Source organism: Balaenoptera acutorostrata, chromosome X (genome assembly GCF_949987535.1).
Source record: "Balaenoptera acutorostrata chromosome X, mBalAcu1.1, whole genome shotgun sequence".
In the NCBI taxonomy this organism is placed as follows: Eukaryota; Metazoa; Chordata; class Mammalia; order Artiodactyla; family Balaenopteridae; genus Balaenoptera; species Balaenoptera acutorostrata.
The window spans coordinates 18,942,820-18,968,628 of record NC_080085.1 but is presented as its reverse complement, the minus strand read 5'-3'; the positions used below and the strand labels follow the sequence as shown (position 1 = coordinate 18,968,628).

General features: G+C 41.5%; 1 protein-coding gene across 4 annotated transcripts in view; it reads right to left on the bottom strand.

Annotated features, from left to right (window-relative positions):
- PHEX (phosphate regulating endopeptidase X-linked) overlaps positions 1-25,809 on the bottom strand; it is a 195,443-nt gene that overhangs the window by 25,894 nt on the left and 143,740 nt on the right. For all 4 annotated transcript variants that reach the window (XM_007174661.2, XM_057539099.1, XM_057539101.1 and 1 more), the window contains 2 exons: positions 21,195-21,253; positions 1,016-1,070 (listed from right to left, as the gene is read on the bottom strand). In XM_007174661.2, coding sequence (XP_007174723.2) covers positions 1,016-1,070; positions 21,195-21,253 — 114 coding nt within the window. The remainder of the gene's footprint in view (positions 1-1,015; positions 1,071-21,194; positions 21,254-25,809) is intronic.

Here is a 25,809-nt window from a genome sequence, read left to right as displayed (position 1 = left end):
TGACCCAGCAATCCCACTACTGGGCATATACCCAGAGAAAACCATAATTCAAAAAGACACATGCACCCCAATGTTCACTGCAGCACTATTTACAATAGCCAGGTCATGGAAGCAATCTAAATGCCCATCGACAGACGAATGGATAAAGAAGTTGTGGTACATATATACAATGGAATATTACTCAGCCATAAAAAGGAACGAAACTGGGTCATTTGTAGAGACATGGATGGATCTAGAGACTGTTATACAGAGTGAAGTCAGAAAGAGAAAAACAAATATAGTATATTAACGCATATATGTGGAACCTAGAAAAATGGTACAGATGAACCGGTTTGCAGGGCAGAAACAGAGACACAGATGTAGAGAACAAACGTATGGACACCAAGGGGGGAAAGTGGCCAGGGGGTGGTGGTGGTGTGATGAACTGGGAGATTGGGATTGACATATATACACTAATATGTATAAAATGGATAACTAATAAGAACCTGCTGTATAAAAAAATAAATAAAATTTAAAAAAAAAAAAAGGAGGAGATGGGACTATGGATGAATGGTCAAAGAAATGCGACTTTGCTCGTTTGGAAGATGGAGGAATCACACTTGGACCAGCCAAACCAGACTCTTTGCTATTTGAAAAGCAATTTTCTTTCCTTTTTTCACATTGTTTCTTCCATCTGGAATTGTATTGGACCCATCACCATCAATTCGAATCCTAACAATCCTTCAAGGTCCACATTTTTCTAGTATGAGTCAATGCATAAGTGAACAAATGCATAAAAAATGAAAGCTACCTGTGTATAGGTTGGCTTTCCTACCCAGTCATACACTCTGGAAACAAGAATCAGTAAACAAATACCTAACATGGCGAGAGTAGGGCCGACCCATGCCAGGTTCCATGCCTTCTTTTTGCTGAACAACCACTGGCTTTGTTTCTTTGACTTTATATTCTATGCTCTGCCAAAACATCACGTTCTTTGTTACTTGTCAGTAACTGGTTTCTTTATTAGTTTACTTACCGAGGATATTCTGTTCCCCAAAAGAAAGGCTTCTGGAGCTCTCCTGCTGGAAATCCTGGGAGAAAGACAAACAAACAAAACTGTAAGGGATGTAGGGATTGATTTAATGATGAGTATCTGGTTCTAGCTTTGGCACTGAAGTTCCAAAGGCCCATCTTAAAGGTACTCCTCATGGAGCTGGGACCCCTCTAAGAGATCCAACTATCTCTAAGATGATATTAATTCAACTGAGTTTGCAATCAGTGCATTCCATCAGTTTCAAGGAAACTATTTTGCATGGATACACTATTGGCAGTGTCCAAGCTGCTGTGAACTGGGTTCCTTCATAAACAGCACATGCAAGAGGCTTCCAGCTTTCTTGTGGCTTCCCCTGATACAGAAAGGGCCAGCTTCATGGGCACACAACCAATGCAGTCACACAGGGCCGCCGTGCAGAAGGACCCTGCAATGGAATTAATGCTCTGCTGTTACTGTATGAAATGCTTAATAAATTTATGTTTGAATGTGATTTTGGAAGTGGAGACCAAGGGGACAAGAAAGCATGCGTGTGAGCAAAGCAGCCATGCAAAATATTCCTGTCCACGGTTCCTTTTATGCTCCATTTGTACGCAGCATCCAAGATGCTCCCTGGGAGCGCAGAACTCCAGTAGACCCACAATATGTGCGAATTCAGCAAGACTCAAAACGAGTACAAGGTAAGCATGTTACATCTAGGGCTGAGTATGTGGGAGCTCTGACAGCCCTCCTGGGGCTCTTTCTGTTGGAAGCAGAATTTGCTTTGATCACCAAAGGGCAGCAGTGGCATTCTAAGAAACATGAATGGCCAAGGAACTCTGTCATACTCTTTCTTACTCCTGTATCGGTCAACCACATATACCGAAATGATGACGTAGAAGGAAAGGGAAAGACAGGACGACCCATAGTTTCTTTTCCTTTCAGTTCTTTCTTACTCATCAGTAAGCCAAAGGTAGAGAGTGTTGGTAGAATGTACATGTATATAAGAAATGAAGTAAAACCGAGTTAGTTTTATGCAGTGTTTCCACTGTTCTGGCAAGAAGAAAATACATACCCATGTACAAGCTAGAAAATACAAACTACAATTTCGTCAATTCCACATGTCAGTTAAAAGTTCTTATATCTGGGGACTCCCCTGGTGGCGCAGTGGATAAGACTCCATGCTCCCAATGCAGGGGGCCTGGGTTCGATCCCTGGTCAGGGAACTAGATCCCACATGCATGCTGCAACTAAGAGTTCACATGCCTCAACTAAGGAGGCTGCGTGCCACAACTAAGGAGCCCACATGCTGCAACTAACGAGCTGGCGAGCCACAATTAAGGAGCCCTCGAGCTGCAACTAAGAAGCCTGCGAGCCGCAACTAAGGAGCCCGCCTGCCACAACTAAGGCACCCACGTGCTGCAACTAAGGAGCTGGCGAGCCACAACTAAGGAGCCCTCGAGCCACAACTAAGGAGCCCACCTGACGCAACTAAGACCCAGAGCAACCAAATAAATAAATAAATAAATATTGTTTTAAAAAAAGTTCTTATATCTGTATTTGTTTTGGCATTGCACAATATAAAGATGAATGGTAAAATTACGCTGATGATTTAAATTTTTAATTTTTCTTACAACTTACAATGGTATTAAATAGCAAATAAAAACTACTGTGACAAGTCTAGAGAAAGAGAGGCAGTATAAGACAGGACAAGGCTATATATTTTAGCCCCTTTACAGCACTTTTTCCTGCTTTCTGAAAAAGAGGTCCCCATATTTTCATTTTATACTAAGCCCCACAAACTATGTAGCTGGCCCTGGGTGCAGATGAGTGGGAGAAATGCCTTGCTTTGCTTTGCCTTTCCAACTCGCCACTAAATTTTGTACCCTGGGGTTGATCCTAGGAGCTGCACTTACAAGCCATCACAACTGGGAATGCAAAGAACAGTAACAAAAAAAATGAGAGAGAGAGAGAGATACCTTCTGCAACATCCTTGCCTGCTCCAGAGCCACTGCTCAAAGCCCCTGGAGACTAAAAGCTCTTTTATGAGTTCAAATGTTTTCTCTTCCCTCTCTCCCTCTCAACAATCTGTCTACCTCTCCTCCAAGACAGGACACTACGAGAAGTGACGGTAGGAAAGCACATTCTTAATTTAGAAGTGAAATATTAATTCTATGTAATTCATATACATATACTATTTATATTTTTAAAATAATATCATAGTTTGAGATTTCAGGGTGCAAAAACCTAATTGTAAAACAGAGCTGGATCCAGCTAGTAGTCCTCTCTCTTCCTGCTGCTTTCACATAAAGGAAAATGCATCTGACTCTGGAGGAGCAATGTCATATTAATCTTCATAATTTCCACATTTTCTTAAATATCTTTGGCATCTTTACATCAATATTCCATCATCTTTTTGGTGATTACTTTCAGTAAGTCATTCTGACTTGAATATATATATGCAAATATATATTACATATATATGCAAATCACAGTGTTTATATGAAAATTCTGTCTCACATAATATATCATCAAAAAGCAATGATATTTCCTAATAAGAACAATGCTCATAGACCAATGTGACTTAATTATTAAATCATTATGGCTTTCCTGCTTGGTAATGTGCCCAGCTGGAAGCATTTATGCCCATTGCCAACCCCTTTACAGGAAAACATCTGACATCTGCATGAGCCTCCTTTCTGCCGCTGTTGCTGTTAAAGGCCCCAGACTCGCAGACCGCAGCCATCACACTCCCCTGATCAGCTGTATCTTCGCAGCTTGTCAGGGCCATGGAACCCAACACTGATCAACAGAAGAATCTGATGCCCTTAGGACCATTTTGCTGAAGTGAATGGATTAACTGTTTAAGCTGCATTTTTGGAGATGTCAACTGGCGAGAGTGATAGATCAAATCCCAACAGGGCCAACTCAATATCTTATCTCATAAAGCGAATGAGTTCTATTTAGCAAAGGTAGAAGCGAAAAATAATTAAATAAATGGAAACTGAATTCTCTTTCTTTTCCTCTCCTTTTTTAATAGGCTTTTCTTATCTTTTCTTGCATATCCATTTTATCTCCTCTTCTTCCCGTTTCAGCACTGCCTCACCACCTATTTCACACTTTTCAAGCTCCTTTTTCTATCAGTATATTATGGAAGACATTCCTCACAATGTGTGTGTGTGTATATATGTACGCATACATATGAACATGAGAGATAGGAGAGAAGGAAGGAGAGGGAGGAAAGAGAAATTTAACTATCGGACTGGCAAAAATTCATAAATTTAATAATACGTAATACTGGCCAGGGTGTAGGAAGCATGTTGGTGGGAATATAAATTCTTGCAAGCATTTTGGAAAGCAATTTAGTCATCTCTTAATGCTTTAAATGCCATTTTAAAAAATGAGTAACTGCATGCTGATAAGGAAAAGGCTCTAAGAGATATTATTAAGCAAAAAAAATATTAAGTGTAAATACAGAATTCTGTCATGTATGAGTCCTTTTATGTGTACTACATGTGTAAATGTATGCATAGGTATATAGAGTCAGGTCTGCTATAAAGCTTGTATTGAAAAGGTAAATTTGTTCCAACATGATTGAAATATCAGGGAAAAGACTGGAACATAACTCCAATTTTACATTTTCTTATGCACAATTTTGTCCATGAGAAATGCTAGATGAAAGCAGAAAATTGCACCCAAATGAACTGAGCTGCTTAAGAGTACACAAAATGCACACATCCCAACATGGACCAGCTACCTCTGTCCCCCATGTGTTAGAAACCCTACCCATCCACATCTGGTGTTAAAACTTTTCAGATAAACCTCCTTCCACCACTACACAGTAACTCACAAGCTGTAAGCCCTCCAATGCCAACTTCCCCAAGCAAACTTCAGGTCTTTTTTTTAAGGGAAAGCACCATATTTACTGTAGCATTTATGTATTTACCCATTTAACATGTGTAAAACCGCGCTGTCGTTTTTATTAGGCTCCTAGCTTTTGTTTTCACATGTCACTGATAGTTTTTGATTGTTGTGCCCCAATGCCATTTGTCCCATAAGCCTCGTGGCTTTTATTGCACAGTTTTGCATAGTGCAGTGATATTTAGGACCACATGTCGCATTATAGCAGAACTGACTACGTATGTACACATCTATGTGTATATGTACACATATATATTCCCACCAGCGGTTCTCAAATTTTGTCATGCATCAGAATCACCTGGAGGACTTACTGAAATACAGATTGCTGGGCCTCACCCTCAGAGTTTCTGAGTCAGTAGGTCCAGAGAGGTGGCTAGGAATTTGCATCACTAACAAGTTCCCCTGTGATGTGATGCTGATGGTTTGGGAACCACACTTCAAGAACCACTGCCCAATCACTGGCTCGCATGCACTGTGGTGTCATGGCTAAATATCTTTATTGCTGCATTGCTGTAACTGAGAAAAGTGTGCAACAACCTAGATGTTCAACAGGAGGGGAATGAGTTAATGATGGTATAACCATATTATGGACTGCTTTGCAGCAAATGCAAAGAAAGAGGCAGGTCTCCATATTGTAGCATGGGAAACTCTCTAAGAAATGCTGTTGGAATAAAGCAAGGCATAGATATAGATATATAAATGCCATTTATATATTTAAAATAACTATCCTATCAGTTTGAGTATATGTATGAAAATTCACAGAAAAGGTCTGTAAAATACACATCAAAGTGGTCATAGTGGTTACTTACCTCTTGGAGATAAATGGGATTTGGGGTGGTGGGTGGTTAAAGGGGCTTTGGACATAAATGTAATGTTTTAAATATTAATTAATCAAAGGTAATCAACTTGTATAATTAAAATGAACTCTTTTAGGGACTTCCCTAGTGGTCCAGTGGTTAAGAATCCACCTTCCAATGCAGGGGACGCGGGTCTGATCCCTGGTCGGGAAACTAAGATCCCACATGCCGTGGGGCAACTAAGCCCACGGGCCACAACTACTGAGCCTGTGCGCTCTGGAGGCTGTGCACCACAAGTAGAGAGAAGCCCGTGCACCGCAACAAAGAAAGATCCCACATGCCGCAACTAAGACCCCAACACAGCCAAAAATAAATAAATAAATAAATACATATTTTTAAAAATAAAATGAACTCTTTGAGAGATAAACAGGTGTGTGTATTACAGAAATTTCTCCTAAAGGTTATCCCAAAACAGTTTATAGTTAACTAAGCTTACATAGTAGTTTTTTGCTCATACATTTGTCAACACAAGCAAATTCCTATTTCAAGCAAAAATACAGACTGTGGTTAAATAATTCCAAACACTAAAATTCTGACAAAAGAAAATATTGGTATCTATATGTTGTAACAAGCTCACTATTTGGTAGCAAAAAATTCTCTTTCTCAAATCTGCATGTAGGAAAATCACAAGGCCTGCTTTAGGCTTTCTACTTGGGTCAGCCTTTTGTTTTTACTGGCGTTTCTCATAACTCTATCAATGAATATTGACTAACCTAGTTGGAATCTTAGCAAAATGGTGACCATAGAGTGCTTTTGTTTAGGACACAACTACGAAACAACTGATCACATTCAGTGGGCCAGGTTCAACTATTTGGTCTTTAAAGTCATAAAGTTATATCCTAACTGTAGCTGTATCTTTCCAGGAAAAGTTAAATGCTTCAGTGTGTCTGGGTTTCAGCGTCCATTTTACTAGTGTAAAATCACATTAATTAGGGTTTTTAGTAAAGGCAAATATAGAGAAAAAAAACCAAAATTAGCCCATTGTCCCACAGCTCAGACCTAAGAAAACAAACATATATCCTCAGGGATAGAGTTCAAACTGTATGGAGAGATGGGAAAAAAATTAATAATTTCCCTTTTTTCCCACCCCTCTCCCACCAGCCCAGAACTTCCCACTACTATGTACAAAACTAGCTTCAGATATTTACTCAAATGTCACCTCCTTCTCATTAAGGCCTTCCCTAGTGCTTTTTAAAGGAGGAAAGTATTATTCTACCCCCCTTTCTTGCTTTGTATCTCATCATAATACCACCATCTACGATACTCTAAATTTTACTTATCCTTTATAAAGTATTGTCTGTCTTTCCCCAACTGGAATGCAAGCTCCATAACAAAAGGACTTTTATTTTTACCGTTCTCTCACTGCAATATCTCCAGAACAATGCCTGGCACGTGGTAAGCACTCAATAAATATTTGCTGAGTGAATGGAATCTGCACTTTGTGAAACTCTAAACGGTGACTGGGGTTAAACATTACCTATAACTATGAGTGCGTGTTAGCCAAAGTCTAAAACATTACACGACACTATTAGTACTACCAATGTGCTACTTCTTGAAGTTCCCATATTCAATACCAGAATAGGGCTATGTTCCATTATTCAAGTTCCGGTTTTCCTTTACCTTCTAGATTAGGTACTCTGTTGGTGTCATTCCCTTACAATCATGGCCAAGCTAGTGCAGTTTTGAAGTTTGCACATTTTTTTCAATAAACTCTTAATCAGAATGCAAATATTAACAAAATGAAAAGCTCTGCCCAGCTCCATGCAAATTCCATCACCCTATGTCCTCTTAGCCCTCCGTACCACCAAGGAATAAAAGTAGGATATTTTCCCTTTTATGGTTTTATGGCATATGCTACAAAGAGAAAATCACACAAAATACTGATTTAGATCAGAGTCCTTTGGTCCTAACAATACTGAATGAAGATAATCTCTTTTCCCTACATTCTTTGTATGCTTTCACATAATTGCCACATTAATTTTTTTTTTAATTATTTATTTATTTATTTATGGCTGTGTTGGGTCTTCGTTTCTGTGCGAGGGCTTTCTCCAGTTGCAGCAAGCGGGGGCCACTCTTCATCGCGGTGCGCGGGCCTCTCACTATCGCGGCCTCTCTTGTTGCGGAGCACAGGCTCCAGACGCACAGGCTCAGTAATTGTGGCTCACGGGCCCAGCCGCTCCGCGGCATGTGGGATCTTCCCAGACCAGGGCTCGAACCCGCGTCCCCTGCATTGGCAGGCAGATTCTCAACCACTGCGCCACCAGGGAAGCCCTGCCACGTTAATTTTAATTTCCATATCCATAAGTGTATGGTTCAAGAAAGTTATCATGTGGCAAGTATTTTGAAAGCATTTTCTTCCAACGTTTTGTCATTTGTAAGTTTTGGGTTTTGTTTTTTATATATTGACACTTACAAATGGTGATTATCTTAAGACAACTATAGTCAGACTGGAAACATGTTGTTTCCGTGTTTGGTCAGATTTAACAAGATGGGAGGCCTCCAACTTTCAATACCAGTCTTCAAAACCCAGAGCACCTGCTTCTTCCCTTTCTCTCCATCAAACTTTTGAAAACTTACTAATACCCTCCATATCCAAGGGTGGAATTCAATCCTCGGTTGGTTGAACCTTCGGATGAAACCTGTAGATATGGAGGGCCAACTGTATGGTGCAAGGCAACTCGAACTCCATCTAAATTTGAGAGCAGTTCACTCTTAAATTCAGTCTTTCTTTTGACTCCTTTGAAGGAAGTGGCATTATTTGAATTTGTTCAGTTAGGATCTCTCCAGCGGCCTCGGGGGCAGAATTGGCACAGCCAGGGGCCAATGACAAAGTAAGTTCAGTCCAAAAGAAGTTGACAGGGGGGAGGTTCTAAAGGAGAATCCAATGGGCTTGAGAATGTGTAGGCCAATGTGCACACTCAACTGTTTAATTAAATCTGTTTCCATATTTGCTGTAGGTGCTTTCCCCAGAGAGGTACTTGGGTTTTCCATTGAGTGTGTATCACTATGGGTGTTTGTGATACTTTTATTGAGGGGCTGACTGTATCAATACATTGTATTATATTATTAGTCTTGTCAAATAACAGAATGCTTGGTCTTTTGCATGGATTTATTGGTGTATTAATGTGACTTTATTCTAGTACATGTCATGACAGTTATTTTCAAAAGCCTTAAGTATATGCTTATATTACTGAACTAATCCATGTATCAATCTACATTCCAAGGCTTACTGCTGATGTACCATCTTAGCAACATTATTATACTTCTTGGTGAGATTCACTTGTAGTTAATTCTGCTGACTTGTTTATTTTACTTATCCTGCCTAATAGCTCCAAGTTCTATAGTTCACTATGTGAATATAGTTTATGACCCTAATTTTGGAGATGTTAATATATTAAATACCATCATAAAAACTACTGGGAGAAGTTTGGTTTGGTTATGATGATGCAACTTCCATAAATAACCAGTGACCACTAACATTTACTGAGCACCTATGATGTTCCAAGCCACCCAGGTAAGTTTTGAACATACAAATGTCCTCAAAGAACCTACAATCCAGTGAGGGGGAAAGGACGTAACTAGAAAAAAATTCCATTTTGCAAAATCTAAACAGGAAGGTGAACTGATACCAAAGCTCTCTAAAAGTGTATTTTTAATTGAAATGTCTTTTAAAGTCAGTAAAGAAAGACTGGATACATGGGAGTAGATGCATAGGCGTGTTTTGGGAAAGGGGTTATCTGTACACGTGTACGCTAATGGGTAAAAAATTCGTAAGATCAGTAGGGTTCAGAGTTTTCAACAGGCCCCCAGTTACTTTGGTGCATCCTAGTTGAGACCCACTGGCTTAGATCAGAATAAGGATTCTCAACCCCAACTGTACATTAGAATCCCTTGGGGAGGTTTTTAAAAATATACCCATGTCCAAGCCCCTGTCCCAGACCTATCAAGTCACAATGTCTGGGATGGAGCCCTGAGCAGCAGTATGTTTTAAAAGTTCCCCAGAAGATTCTAATATGCAAACAAGTTCAGAAATCTTGGTTTAGGAAAAATAACTGATGTATATACATCAGCCCTCCTGTCTCATTCTCCTCTCTTCACTGCTCCTCAACACTGTGCTTGTAACGTATGATATTTTTATTATAATTTTGCAGACTATTCTTTCAAAACTGAAATTTTACACGGCTTATAAATTATGATTGTACAAAAGGACAAAAATAGTTTTAATTGCAACTGCTTTGGAAAATCCAGGATGAATCCTCACTCTAAGAGAGAACGAGTGTTACATCTTATTCAGGATTAGTTCTTATAATCAGATAAGCCGGATACCATTCTTCTAGAATCTAGGGGGCCATCAGTAGGGACATGGAAATTGCTGCAATTACAAAGCACTTTTGGTTATGTTTCTTGCTGTAAAGGGATTTCATTGTCATCTCACTGCTAAGATTAATAGTGGCTTTTTTTTTCAATTTGGCATCTTGCAGTAATTTGGTGAATGCCAACCCTCCCCTTTCCAGAAAATATCAAGTTCTAACAGCTGTGACTCACGTCAAGGGATCCAGCAAGATGCCCTAGCCATCTGCCGGCTTCCTGCAGGTAACCTCCTGCCACCATATCTATCAGCCTAGAACTGACAAGCTGAAAGCAGCTTCTAAAATCTGCCCTCCATCTTGAAATCTTCTCTTCTGGCTCTTCTATTCTTTTCCTGCCAGAATTACCTCCAGGCTGCAACAAAGAGAACCTCTTCTTCTTTACCAGCATAACCAACCATCCCTGTCTGCCCAGGCCTGAAGGGCTCCTGGGATGTGGAGCTTTCAGTGCTAAAATTGGGACAGTCCCAGGCAAACCAGGACAAGTTAGCATCCTTACCTTTACCCAACCAAGTCTGACCTCTTTTGCATTTGAACTGCAATTTTATAGCTCAGCAGTTCTCGAATTTCAGCATCTAGTGGAGGTTTGATGGTTAAAATCTTCTTAAAACATAAATTGCTGGGCGCACCCCCGGAGTTTCTGATTTGGTAGGCCAGGGATGGGACCAGGTAAAGCCCGTTTATCACAGGGGATGCTGCTGATCCGGGGGCCACACTTTGAGAACTACTATGCAGCTCCGTATCTCATATTCTACTCACGTACCAGCAAGTCCTTTCATGCACACAATTGCTGTCCCAGGTGTTCAAAACTGACACTAGAGGAAGTGATGTTCAGTCCAGGCCTGGGAAAACAGCAGATGCTCAACAAATGCCTGTGTGGGGTCACTGAGCCATATCTGGGGTGAGATAATGGTCTCAAGAATGAAAATGTGACTAACATTTTCCCCTTATCAATTAGACCAAAAAACAAAAAGAAAAAAACTGAGTCTCTTTATTCATCTCCTCCAACAGTATCTTTACGATGCCCAACAGTATCTTTTACGATGGTAAAAGAAAACCATCTCATCTGTTGTTAGTGAAAATATAAATTGGTACCACTTTTCTCAAGAGAAGTGGCATAATATGTATTTTTAAATCTCTTAAATTGAGCATACCATTTGACTCAGCAATCCCCTCCACATCTAGGAATCTACCCTAAAGGATAGTCTCAGATTTGCACAAAGACTTAGCCGCAAAACTCATCACAGAGTTTTGGGGGTTTTTTAACAATAGTGGAACAGTCTTAATGTCTTTCGGTAGGAAATTAAAGAAATTAAGGTGCTTTTATTTGGTGGAATACTCTGCATGGTAACTTAGAAGAATATGTAACAAATGAAAAAAATACTTGTTACAACTTTCAGTGGGAAAAAACAGTTTAACTGGATGAGTCCATAGTTAATTTCAATTTTTAAGTATGTAGATAAACATAAGTTTGAGAGAGATTCAACAAAATTATTAACTGTAGCTATTTTTAAATTATGATTAACTTTAAAAATATTTTTAGCTTATCTAAAATTTTCTGGATTTTCCACAATAAATATGAACTACTTTTGTAATAAGAGTTAAAGACAATTGATTTTTTTCAAGGGAGGACAAGTGAGACTGTGACCTTCAAGACAAATCAGTGAGATTGTTCCCTGACTCCCTGGCCGCGGCTCTTTTCCAGCTTCCTGATGCTCTCCTCACTCGGGCTCACATCCAGGTCGCTCCCAGTGTGTGTCCCACTCACACCCCACCTCCTGAATCAAACTGACCCTGAAAACCATTCTGTGCTTTCTGCTACCAGCCCTGCAGCGAACCTGCCCAGTCCTCTGTCTGGAAACAGCATGCGTCCTGCCCCACGAGAGTGTTTTCACAAGTGCACGGCAGGTGGTAAATGCGTCCCTCCAGGCATCGGTCCTGGGACTCACCAGTTACAGGAATGCCATGAGATTGCAGGGCTTCCCACTTAAAGGCAGCTTGTCTCTCCGTGGCACTACCCAGAATGTCATTCTCAGCCGCCTCCTTGCTCAGGCCTCAGAGACATGGGGCTGTATCAGGATGCCCAGAGTCCTTGACTAGACCAGGACAAGAACATCTGAAAATAGTTGTAGTAGGTGTCCCACAACCTTGCTAAGTGCATCATGTGGCAATTCTGCAAACTATGTGAACTTTGCTCATGACTTAACTTCAACTCACTTAACAAAATTTTTTTAAATTTCAGAGTAAATTTTGTGAAGGAAAACGTTTTGGGAGAGTAGCTCAAAATATTCTTGTTAAGGTAGCTTATGAAATCTCTCAAATAACATCCCCACCCCATCGGAATCCAAGGATGGAAGAAGATCATGGGCATAGCCAAAGGGCTTGCAGAGAACAGCACTCTTAGAGACGGCAATAATCAACTGCTGCTTGATGCGACAGCCCTCTAAGACATGAAATCACCACGACCTGGAGACCACCTGACCTTCTGATCCTCATCCCCGGCTGTCCCCACATCCTATAATATCTTGTTTCCACACCAAACAAACAATCCCCCACCACATGGGTGAGGGCAGAATATAATGATTACTCTAACATACAATTATACCATGCTTTCAACTTTTTCACAGTGTGTTCACATGTGTCATTTCATGTAATTCTCACATTTCTTATCTGGCATTGAACAGTGTAGGCTGAAGACTAAGAGCACGTCATCAGAGAAGCTGGGTTACACTCCTATCTCCGCAACTTACTAGTTGTGTGCTCTTTCGCACGTTACTTGGCCTCCCTGAGCTTCAGTTTCCTCTTCTGTAAAATGGCCCACAATACCAAGCTTAGAGACCTACTGTGAAGATTAGAGATAATATATGTTAAAGTATCCAGCACAATGCTTGGCACATTAATGGTTCTCAGTGAAGAAGAGCTGCACAGAACAATTATACTCTCCATTTTATGGGAGTCCTTCAAAGCATCAGCGGAAAAGTTGGGAAACTACCTGTATCGTCACTACACAATTATTTGAGAACAATCTTTTGGGATTTAACTTACCCACTCCCTATTTCCCCTCACCACTGCCATTGCCTAGGTTTAGACCCTCCCCATCCTTCTCTTGAACCACCTGCCAAACTCCTAGTGGGCGTAGGGGGCCTCAATCTTTCCCCTCTCCAAGCCATGATCTGTAAGACTAAGACCAAGGAACCAAAAATGAAGTTTCTTGCCTCTCAAAGAAAACTATACCAGTTCCCTATGGCCTGTTCCTCAATATGGCTTACAAGGTCCTCGTCTACTTCTTCTACATTTCATCTCCCATCATGCCTTCTCGCCCCATCCCCCGTCTACCACATGCAGTCTGTGTCCCAGCAATTGTGACCATCTCACCGCCCATTCCCACTCCACGCTCCGCGTGTGTTGCCTTTGCACCAGCCAGTACTTCTGCATGTCCCAACCTACCTACTTTGCCTACAGAATTTTCCTCCTTTCAAAGCCCACTCAAATGCCATTTTCACTGTGAAGCCAACCTTCACTCCCCTAGATAATCAACACTGCTCTGTGGCTCCCAGGGTGCACTGCGCACTCACCGTGATGTCCTATAAATGACTGGTAACAAGTCTGTCTCTCCCCACTTCTCAAAAGCAAGGAATCCTAACAGCTAAGATTTATTGACTACCTACTATAAACCAGTTTCTCTTCCAAGCATTTTGTATATATTATCACCTTTAATCTTCACGACAACCCTATAGGATAGTCACTACTATTATCTCCATTTTATAGATAATTAAACTGAGGCTTAAAGAAGTTAACTAACGTGCCCAAGGTTGCAAGTTATCAGTGGCCAAGCCAGGATTCAAAATCAAAGCCCACACTCTTAACCACTACACCATACCATATTAAAAACCTAGCACTGAACTCAGTACCTGGGAAGTTGTAATGTCTGTATTATTATTTCTTGCTATATAACAAAGTATCCCAAAACATAGTGGCTCAAAACAATAAACATTTACTATCTCACAGTTTCTCTGGGTCAAGAATTCGGAAACAGTTTATTTGTGTGGTCTGTCTCAGGGTCTCTCAAGCGGTTGCTGTCAAGATGTCAGCGTGGGCTGCAATCATCTGAAGGCTTGGCCGGACTGGAGGATACGCTTCCAAGATGGCATGCGCACACGGTGCTGGGCATGGGCAGGAGGCCTCGGGTCCTTCACACGTGGCCCTCTCCACCAGCTTCCTGAGGGCCCTCATGACATGGTTGCTGGCTTCCCCCAGAGCGATCAATCCAAGAGAGCAAGGCAGAAGCCAGATGTCTTTTATGACCTAGCCTCAGAAGTCACACCCTGTCATTTCCACAGTATCCTATTAGTTACAGACGTCAGCCTTATCCAGTGTTGGAGAGACTACACAGGGGTGTGAATACACAGGAAGTGAGAATCACTGGGGGCTCTATAAATATTAACTGAATAAGGCGAAAAAATTACTAAGAATTGCTCTGTCAGGACCTCTTCTAGATAATGAGAAGTCTGGATTAGGTGGCCACTTAAGTTTCCTTCCTTGTAGCTCCAAAACTACGGGAGATTATTTTCTAATTCTCCCCAAATAGATTGTCAAGTGGATTCAGGGATTTAATTTCATTAAAGTCCAGTAGAGGCCACAGGTGAGTATTTGCTAACTTGGCTTCTACTTTATGGTTTTAGGCAGAGTCAGCAAAGTATGAGAAATTCTACCAGTCTGAAACACAGTTATTTCCTTAACAGCAAAACAAATCTATGTTTGATTTCAGGATTAATTCTATAGTTTGATGCCAGCGTTAGCCCAGCCTCTGCACAAAGGCTTATCTTCTTTCGCAGAGTATCTGTGATTAAACTGAGGCAACTAAATCCCTTGTGTATAAGAGCAAAGATAATAAAAAATCATTGGTTTTAGCCCTTAGGCCTTGCTTGTTTTCAAGCCAAGGTTTTGTTTGCTTAAAATAATTCCTTAATATGATTTGAGACCTACGAAGATAAAAAACTAATATTGAAATAAGGCACTATGCAGATACACATTGATACTGAATACATGAAATGAATTTTATCCTAAAGACCAGTCTATATTAGCGGAAATGAGAACCAAATGTAAGCGGCTGCCCCCTCAGGCTCACCCTCCCGCGTCCCGTACGACCACCTGATTAGATCCAAAGTACTTTGGAAGCTGGGTCAGAAACACGCCACGAGGCTCCCTAGATCCCATCCTCTCACAGTGCTCTACACCACGGATTGGCAAACTACAGCCATGTAAACAGTTTCACTGGAGCACAGCCACGCTCATTTGTTTATGAATTATCTATGGCTGCAATGGCAAAGGTGAGAATCTGCAACAGAGACCATATGGCTTGCAAAGCCAAAAATATTTACTATCTGGCCTTTTATAGAAAACATTTGCCGATACCTCGTCTACACCTCTGGCAGCTTGGCCTGAGGTGAACTGTCATAAGCCCAAATGTCTATGCACGCTACACGCTATTCTAAAAATTTTTAAGGGAGAATGGGGGTATTACTGTCTACGTTGAGGTGTTACATACATACAGTAGAGGAACAAATTTTCATGGTAGGACACAGTGAGTTTTTTACACAAGTATCGCCTGTGCAACCACCTCCCAGATCAAGGTAATGTCTCCTATGCCCCCTCTCAGTCAATACCCCCCGAAACAAAGGTAGCCATTAGTTTAACTTTTATCACTGAGACCACAGATTTGTTTGCCTGTTCCTGAGCTTCCTACAAACGGGGCCGTGCAGTGTGTCACTCACCATTAAGTCAGCGGCCTTCTTACGCACTGCAGCATGGAGCACTTTGTTCTTTTCCCGTGCTGTGCAATAGTCAATGGTATGAATACAGCACAATTTTATTTACCTACTCTTCTGCTGATGGAAATTAGGTTCTTTCCAGATTTTTGCTATTATGAATAAAGCTGCTATGAACATTTGTGTACATGTCTCTCGGTGGGCATCAGGATCCATTCATCTTATCAAGAGTGGAATTTCTGGGTGATAGGAGACATCAACAAATACTTTTCCAAATGAGTTGCAATTGTTTAATGTACAAAAATATTGTTTTAATGTATAAAACCTTCTGAGAACAAGAGTTCAAAATACGCCCCTCCCACAATCTTCATATTACGCTGTGTATCCTGTGACAGACTGGCTATCCCAGGCATTAGTGGCGGGAGTGCCAGTTTTTGATACACAAAACCCTGACCTTGACAATATGCTGGCACTTTTCAAATTGATCTTGTTAAACCCTACCAAAAACTCTGTGGACTAGGTAACCTCAACATGTGACAGATGAGGACAAGAGGGGTCAGGAAGGAGAAACACCTTGACCAAGGTCATGCAACTAAATCAGTGGCACTCAAGGTCTCCCATCGAGCTTCTGTCTTCCTACTAAAAGCAGGAAGACCTGGGACTTCCCTGGAGGTCCAGCAGTTACGACTCCGCGCTTCCACTGCAAGGGGCACGGGCTCGATCCCTGGTCAGGGAACTAAGATCCTGCATGCCATGCAGCATGGCCAAAAAAAATAAAATAAAATAAAAGCAGGAGGACCAGCTTTGCATTTATCACAGAGTTAGGGAAGCACAAGCTTAGGCACCAATAACCTCAGCTCCTTGTTTTCCTGTTTAACTACCTTATCAGCTCAAATATAATTAAATTCTGCAACAGCTCCTGAGTATAACTCCCCGTACAGCAGACTTAAATCATCATTATTTCACACTACACTCTGTGCCTTAAGACGTTGCTATCCAGCTTCACAAGGGTAGAAAAATAAGAAGCTATAACCACCCTGCAAAAATCTAACATTGAAAGATCACCACAAATCATAGGGTTTCACATATAGGCATGGATTTGCAAAAACAAACAAACAAACAAATAAACAAACAAAAACCCTACAGGTTTTTCTATTTTCTACTCAAGGCTCTACTGCATGCTGAAGCTGACTTAAATGGCATAAATCAGAAAATGATAATGCGAACTGAATGAAATGCTCATAAATCACGTTACTAAGTATAGTTACATCTTAGATGTGAAACCCAATTAAACAGATGGCCACATGCTGTCAGAATCAGCCCCTAATCAATAAAGATGTTCATTTTAGAAAATCACCTCCATTTTTCACTTCTTCAGTGAAGCAAAAAGGTGGTACTTGGGGGCTGGGGGGAGTCCCAGGAAACCCAGTGGGGAAATGTATAAGGAACTCCACCTGTCTTAATTTATAGTCCGGAAAATCAGAAAGGAGGGAGAAAAAAAAGTCACCCACAGGATTCCTTGTCATCTTGCCTGGGAATGTAATTTACAATGAGAGCAAGCACTGGTCATTAGGAAAACAGAAACAGCTTGAATCTCTTAATTAAAATACTGCTTCAAATTGTTCATTCCAAACCCCCTCTGCTCATGAGCTTTCGAGAAACCACTGGGTTACCCTGAAATGGTTGCTTCCTCAGTAAACCTCTGATAAGATCACCTCTTCCCAGGAAGAAACAGGCTGAGCAGGGGTGAATCCTGGAGGCAGGATTTAAAGCCCCCAAGAGCAGTGAGTATTCACTGACACTGGAAAGCCAGTGTGGAAGCACTGCTGAAGAGTCTACATCAGTGCCTTGCCTAGCATAAGAACTGATCTATTACATTCACCAGATTGGTGAAAATGTTGTCTACCAATGCCAAGAAGTGATGAAAATGAGAGCTGGTGAAAACACTTCTGTACTTCGGAACACTCACTCTGGAAAACATTTGGTGTCATCTGAAAGTTGAATATTTGCATACTCTACAAGCCAGTAATTCCACTCCTAGTATATATCCCAAACACTTGTTTCAGGGGACATGTATGAGAATATTCAGAGCAACATAGTTCATAATAGCAAAAACCAGGGGAAAGGGGAACACTTAGGTCTGTAGAACAGATAAGTAATCTGGGGCACAGTCACACATGGAATGTTACACAGCAGTGAAAATGAAAAACCTACTGCAACATGCTACCTGGATGAATCTTAAAAACACGTTGAATGAAAGCACAATTGCTTAAGATTGCATGCAATATAATACCATTTTTATTATGCTAAAAATAAGTAAAAATAAATAATACATTGCTTAGGGATACATATATGGTTTTAAATTTATTTTTTAAAAAAACAAGAAAATAATAAACACAAAAATCAGAATAGTTGGGCTTCCCTGGTGGCGCAGTGGTTGAGAGTCTGCCTGCCAATGCAAGGGACACGGGTTCAAGCCCTGGTCTGGGAGGATCCCACATGCCGCGGAGCAACTAGGCCCGTGAGCCACAACTACTGAGCCTGCGCATCTGGAGCCTGTGCTCCGCAACAAGAGAGGCCGCGATAGTGAGAGGCCCGCACACTGTGATGAAGAGTGGCCCCCACTTGCCGCAACTGGAGAAAGCCCTCACACAGAAATGAAGACCCAGCACAGCAATCAATCAATCAATCAATCAATCAATCAATAAACCCAAAGTTAAAAAAAAAAATCAGAATAGTGGTTACCTCAATGGTGAGGAAGAGGAAAAGGATGAGGAGGAGCACAGACAGATGCAATGACATCAGGAATGTTCCAGTTCTTGGATGGGTGGTGGGTTCATGAACGTATATTTATCTTATCATATGTTTTCTTATATACTTTGTAACTTTATGTGTTCTAGTATGTTATATATAATCTTTTGCATGTACAAAGTAAACCATTTTCTTTTAAAATAGATAATTTAAAGAATGACACCCAGTAAGTTATCTATCACCCAGTTATCTATCACCCAGTAAGTTATTGCAATTGATATCGGTATAATTCGTGTTATATAAATATAACCTATATTATTATAAATAGTATTTATAAGTAATATCTAAAATATCATAATTTCCCATGTAACACATGCAGCTTACTTCTCAACTCAGAGCTATAGCAAAGCATCAGGTTGTATATTTTAAATATATAAAATTTTTATTTGTCAATTATACCTCAATAAAGCTGGGGGGGGGGCGGTGGAGAAAGCAATGGTATTTTTATGATAATAATGCACTGCCAGCTAACTTCTTTCCTGTTCACTACTCTCCCAGACCAGTCCGGCAGAGACTGCCATTCTCCAAGGTGGCCACACGAGGGCGACTCTAAGAAGGTGTGCCTGCTGGGAGTGGGCTGTCCCCTCTGGCCAGGGAGTCCTGTCAGGATGAGGGCCAGCACAGAGGACCTACCACAAGTGGGTAGACAGGAAGCCTCACTGAGAAGGTGGCATTCAGGCAAAGATTTGAAGGAAGTGGGAGCGCGATCCACGCAGATCACTTGGAGAAGTTTTCCAAGGCAAAGAGAACCCTGAGTACAAACGACTGGAAGGAAGAGTGTCTCGTGCTCTAGGAACAGGAAGGAGGCGAGCATGGCTGGAAGAGAGGGGAGATAAAGGCAGCATCATAAGAGGCCTCGGGGCCATTTCAAGTAATTTGGCTTTTATTCTGTGTGAGATGGGACGCTGATAACGGGTTCTGAGCAAAGGAGGGACATGAGATGACTGTAAGACATCTTAAAATGGCTGCAATATTATATTTAGAATAGACCAAAGGGGGATAAGTTCAGAAGCAGGGAGGCAAGTGAGGAGGCTATAACAGGGATTCGGGGGGAGATGGTGAGGGCACAATCAAGGGTAGCAACTCCTTATAAATTCCATCTCCCGCGCTCAACAAACAGCTTAGAGACATGCTTAAGACCATGAGATGAGAGGCGCTCACCATGCGAGGGAGTGGAGGTGGGGACCAGGAGACGCGCAGGGGCAGCTCGCCCTCCCACAACAGGTCACGCCAGCCTGCACTCGGGCTCTGTCATTCTCGTCAACGTCTTCAGGCTTTTACTACATATGGATGTACCTCTAGACAATATATAGAACTGTTCTGCATGCTTTTGAACTCTATTTATATGATATCATACTCCACATATTTTTCCAAGTTGTTTTTTTTCACACACACAACCTATTATTTGTGAACTTCATCCACGTTAATACATGTCACTCTGGTCACTCATTGTTCGCCACTGTCTGGCATGCCCTTGTGTGAACATGACACATTTTGATTCATTCTCCTTTGGAGGGCCACATAGGTTATTCCCCTTTTGCTGCTATTATAAACAACACTGCTATGAGCATTCTCACGCGGGCCTCCTCATGTGCGACTTCTCTAGGGCACTGCTTCCCCAACTATGTTAGACTCACCTGGAGGGCTTAATAAAACAGATTTCTGAGCCCCAAGTCCAGGGTTTGTGAACAACAGGTCTAAGGCGAGGCCCAAGATTTTGCATTTCTAACAAGTTCCCCTGGGACTCTGTTGCTAATAATCACGGGACCACACATTGAGTAACAGCACTAGTGCACATGTCAAGCGCTCAAGTGACATTCACAGACACGCATGCCCATCTTTGGCTTTTCTAGGTGTTGCCCAATTGTGCAGCAAAGTGGGTGAACCGATGTACATTTCCACCAGCAGTATGTGTCCCTGTCGCCAACATCTGGTGCTGTTAGATTTTTAATTTGTGCCAATCTGACCTTTAATAATTTTTTAACTTATCATGGTAGTTATAATTATGTACCTAATACATGTAAATAAAAGAAACTCAAGACTTTACATCCCAGGATTAATTAGAGCATTTCAAAGCTTTTCTAACAGCTTCTAAATTCTCCCCAGCTACCTGCTCGTTTTTCCCATCAATCCTAGTAATAAATAAAACAAAAATCAGTAAGACCATTATGAAAGAAAAGTGGAAGCTTGTTCCTTTTCATGGCCAACATCACTGCAGTTTTATTTACTGTAGTTGCTTTTTTTTTAACTTAATGGTTATATGAAGCTTTTTTTAAAAAACTTATAAGGTAAAGAGAATGAGGAAAATTGGACATATGGGTAGGGAAACAAACTTCCTTCACCAACATACCTGGTCACTTCTGGGAGGAAATAAAGAATGCCCTACTCTTAAGTCACAGTCATGGAAAAGTTCCGTCCATTTTGTAGCACATTAACAAGGAGACAAGGAGCCGGTACTCACGGATCTGGTTGGTGGATGCACTGTAGAAGGCATTGACTGTCGTTGGATTCGTAAACCACCTGTAGAAAGAGAAACAACCACCACCAAGTGATCATCATTATCCAGGCAGGAGGGCAGTGAAACACATACAATGTGGCGGGATTTATTAGCAAATAACCAGGGAACAATGGGGAAGCGCCACACGCAGGGAAATTATCACCTCAGTTTAGGGTTATTGCTCTGCTCAATGAACAATCTCATCCTAAACTGAACATGCCTGGTTATTCACTGTTACTAACGTAATGTAAAAAAGCACCAGGGCTTCTGAAACAGCTTTAATGAAAAATTCTAGAATCTAAAGGGATCTCCCCACAGATGGAAACACAGCAACAAGCTGATGTTTGCCAGGCCCTGTTCAGTGGGTCCATGGGACAGCTGAGTTCTCTATGCTGCATCACCTCTGACCTGTCCATTAAAGGTTTGAGATTGGTGGCAACATAGAAGTCCATGTAAAGAGAGATAATAAAGCACAACCACGGTACCTAGAGGGTCTGCCTGCTCCAGTAGAAAGTTTACTGATTTAAGCACCAAAAGATCTAATGGCTCATCCTGCCTCTATCACTAACTAGCCGGGTTGTGGTGGGAAAGTGGCCTATCTTCAGTTTCAGCTATAAAACTAAGGTATTGCATTAAGATATCTTGGGAGTACCTTCCAGCTATGAAGAGTCTACACTGCATTTTAAATGCACAGGAAGTTACTTAGATCAGACTCAGCAAATTTTTTCTGTAAACAGATGGTAAACATTTAGTCATTTCATGGGCCAAGAGGAAAAATCAAGGACATTATATAGGTACTTCTATAGTGAGAGAAGCTTTTCTATAAAATTTTATTGATGAAAGTCAAAATATAATAATCTAGTACAGGGCTTCCCTGGTGGCGCAGTGGTTAAGAATCCGCCTGACAATGCAGGGGACACGGGTTCGAGCCCTGGTCCGGGAAGATCCCACATGCCACGGAGCAACTAAGCCCATGTGCCACAACTACTGAGCCTGTGCTCTAGAGCCTGCGAACCACAACTACTGAGCCTGCGCGCCTAGAGCCCGTGCTCTGCAACAAGAGAAGCCACCGCAATGAGAAGCCTGCACACCACAACGAAGAGTAGCCCCCGCTCGCCGCAACTAGAGAAAGCCCGTGCGCAACAACAAAGACCCAACGCAGCCAAAAATAAATAAATAAATAAAGTTCCCTTTAAAAAAAAAATAATCGAGTACAATTTTTGGTAATCCAGGCCTATTAATGAGAAGAATGAAATTCCTTAGGGGCAGGAGAACATTATGCTTTGAGGTTCAAAGTTAGTGCTTCCTACCATCAAATCAACCACAGACATTTATCTCTAAAGATCACTCTTAGCTCATGGGCTGTACAAAACCAGGCAGCAGGCAAGATTTAGCCCTCAAGCCATAGTTTGCTGACCCCTGACTGAGATGCCTGTTGAGTTTCAGGCACTGCCCTTTATGATTAAAACCAAACATTTGTCTTAAGCTAAACTGCTCAAAATAAACTTCTATAAATCCCTTTTCAGAACAATCATTTTACCAATTTATGTCTAATAGAATAATTATGTCAGACTAATAATTTATGTCAGACTAACATGAAACTGGTAGGAAATCCAAGTGTGGATTCTAGTTGGTCCACCCATACCTTCTCCCCTTATAAAGAAGTCCATGACTGTCACCCTATTATTATTATCACTAGTAGTAGCAGCAGCAGCAGCTAACATTCACGGAGCACTTACCACGTCCTACGCACTTTCTAGTCATAGGTTTTCCTCATAGAAACTACAGGAATTATTAGCCTATCTCACAGGAAAGGACAATGAGACTTACAAGCATTATATACTCACACAAGGTCTAGTCTGTCTGACTTCAAACCAGTTCTCTTAAGCATTATATTATACTAGAGACATCACTGGAAATCAAAAAAGAGTGCCTCCTCTTGTCAAAGCTGAAACCTGTACTCACTTCCATAAAATGTATATTCTTTTCCTTCAAATTTAGGATGAGTATTTCAATAAACCCTAATGTTTGACACACATTTACTGGCTGGCTTACTTTTGTGAGGAGAAAAGTACAGGGAAAGCACTTTTATTGCCCTAATGTCACTACGTGTAGTAGGTAATATTATGCACCCCCCCCAAAAAATGTCCATGACCTAATCCCTGGATCTTGTGAATATGTTACATTACATGGCAAAAAGGACTTTGCAGATGTAATTAAGGTCAAGGAGCTTAAAATAGAGCGATTATCCTAGATTATCCCAGGTTGGCCCAATCTAATCACATGAGTCCTTAAAAGTGGGGATCCTTCTCTGGCTGGAATCCTAGGGATGCAACAGGGGAGAAAGTCAGAAGAGATGCTGCAGAACGGGAAGTCAGAGAGATTCCAAGGGTGAGAAGGATTTGACACGCTGTGGCATGCAGCAGCCGCGTGCAAGGAGTGGGAGAGAGTCCTCTAGGAGCTGAGAGTGGCTCCCAGCTGACAGCCAGCAGAGAAGTAGGAACCTCAGTTCTACAATGAGAATCGAAGAGGATTCTTCCCAGAGGCTCCTGCTAAGAGCCCAGCCAAGCCATCCCACATTTCTGACCTACAGAACCGTGAGGGAATACATTCGTGCTGCTCTGAGCTGCCGATAAGGCTGTGGTGACTCATTACAGCAGTAACAGAAAACTAACACACAAAGAACCCAGCATTTGTTATGTTTGCTCTCTGGGTCAGGAGGGGAGAATCCAGGTGCCTCTCAACATGGCTTCTAAATGACATTGGACCGAACCACAATATGTACCAAGGATGATGTGTATTCCTAGAGCTCACCTCTTCTCTTCCCATCCCTCCCAACTCCCCTCCCTTTAGCAAAGAATAAACTTTCAAAACATTAGGTAAGAGCCATGTAGGAACAATGTTTCTAACTTCTGATGGACAAAGGCAGACAGAACAAAGAAATCAAACAACCAGATGGAGCCTGATCGGGCCTCTGAAGCTTCAGCAAGAATTCCTAAAACATCTTATACAAGATGCATGATCTCACCTTTCCTGACTTCCCAGCGCTCCTGCTGGCTCTAGGACATGTTTGGAGCCCTGATTATGCCCAGAGCTGATACTAAGTAGCTGCACTAACAGAGCCTACCAGTTGTGGATGCTATTATTTCTTCTGATTGGACAGTTCCCACACCAAGCCAGCCGTTAAATATTTTGTACATCTCCCTGATTATATCTGAGTTTATTATATATTTAGTTTTACTATTCTCTAACGTAAGCCCACCTGTGCTGGTTTTAATACGTGCTTGTAATTTTTTTTACACTCCTCCCATTAAGAAGTGGACTCTAAATTCCTCTCCCCTTGATTATGGGCTAGTCTTGGTGACTCACTTCTAAAGCATAAAATGCAGTGGAAATGACACCACATGACTTCCAATGCTAGGCAATTAAAGGCAATACAAGCTCCCCCTGGTAAACACATGTACACCCTCCCTGCTTCTTTTTCAGGAAACTTGCTCTTCAAAGTTTCTGGCTCAACCAGCACGCCACAGAGAAGCCCAGTACACACGGAGAGGCCGTAGCAGGCCTTCCAGGCGGCAGCCAGCACCAACCACTAGACTAGGTGACGAGGCCTCCCGTGTGACTCCAGTCCCAGCCACTACCTGACCGCAACTACATGCAACACCATGAGCAAGAACCACCCAGCTGGGCCTAGTGACCACCAGAACCACGAGAGAAAAATGAATACTTATTGTTGCTTTAATCCTCTAACTTTGGGGGTGGTTCGTTTTACAGCAAGAGATAACCGAAACACTGAAAAGCTGGCTGTCCACAGATTAAGTCCTACCCAATGGGTTGAATTTTCCCAGAAAAATGTTTTATTTGCCCAACACAATGGCTTTTAAAAGTACCGAATTGGAATTCCTTTAAATGAGGCGTGCAATCACTAGTTCTCCATGGTCTCCACCACTCCCTATCATTTACACTCGTCTAGGTCAACATCTGTTACCTGATTGGGCCGTGAAGGCATGAGTTTGCACAACTTACCTGCCAACAAGATTTTAAGTTCCTTATGGGCTAAGACTATTGCCCAAGTGCTATATGCTGAGCAAAACTTCATTAAATCTATTTAAATGAATGTATTGCTATGTATACATCTACTTAGATAAACAAAGAGTGTCATTCAAGTGCTTTAAATTCTTTTTATTATGTCTTTAGGGTGTCCCTGCAGTCTGTGTTTGGGGAAAGATTTAGTAGATAAGGTAGGAAGAGGTCTCGTATAAATTTCAAAAATATATGGACATAGCACAGGGAGATCAGCTTGGTGCTTTGTGACCACCTAGAGGGGTGGGATGGGGAGGGGGGGAGGGAGGGAGATGCAAGAGGGAAGAGATATGGGAACATATGTATATGTATAACTGATTCACTTTGTTATAAAGCAGAAACTAACACACCATTGTAAAGCAATTATACTTCAATAAAGATGTTTAAAAATATATATATATATATGGAGATGAAATTATACTGGACAATGGAGACATAAAAAGAGTGTGATGATGAAATGCAATAATCTAAAGCAAAAGACACTGATACCCTGATT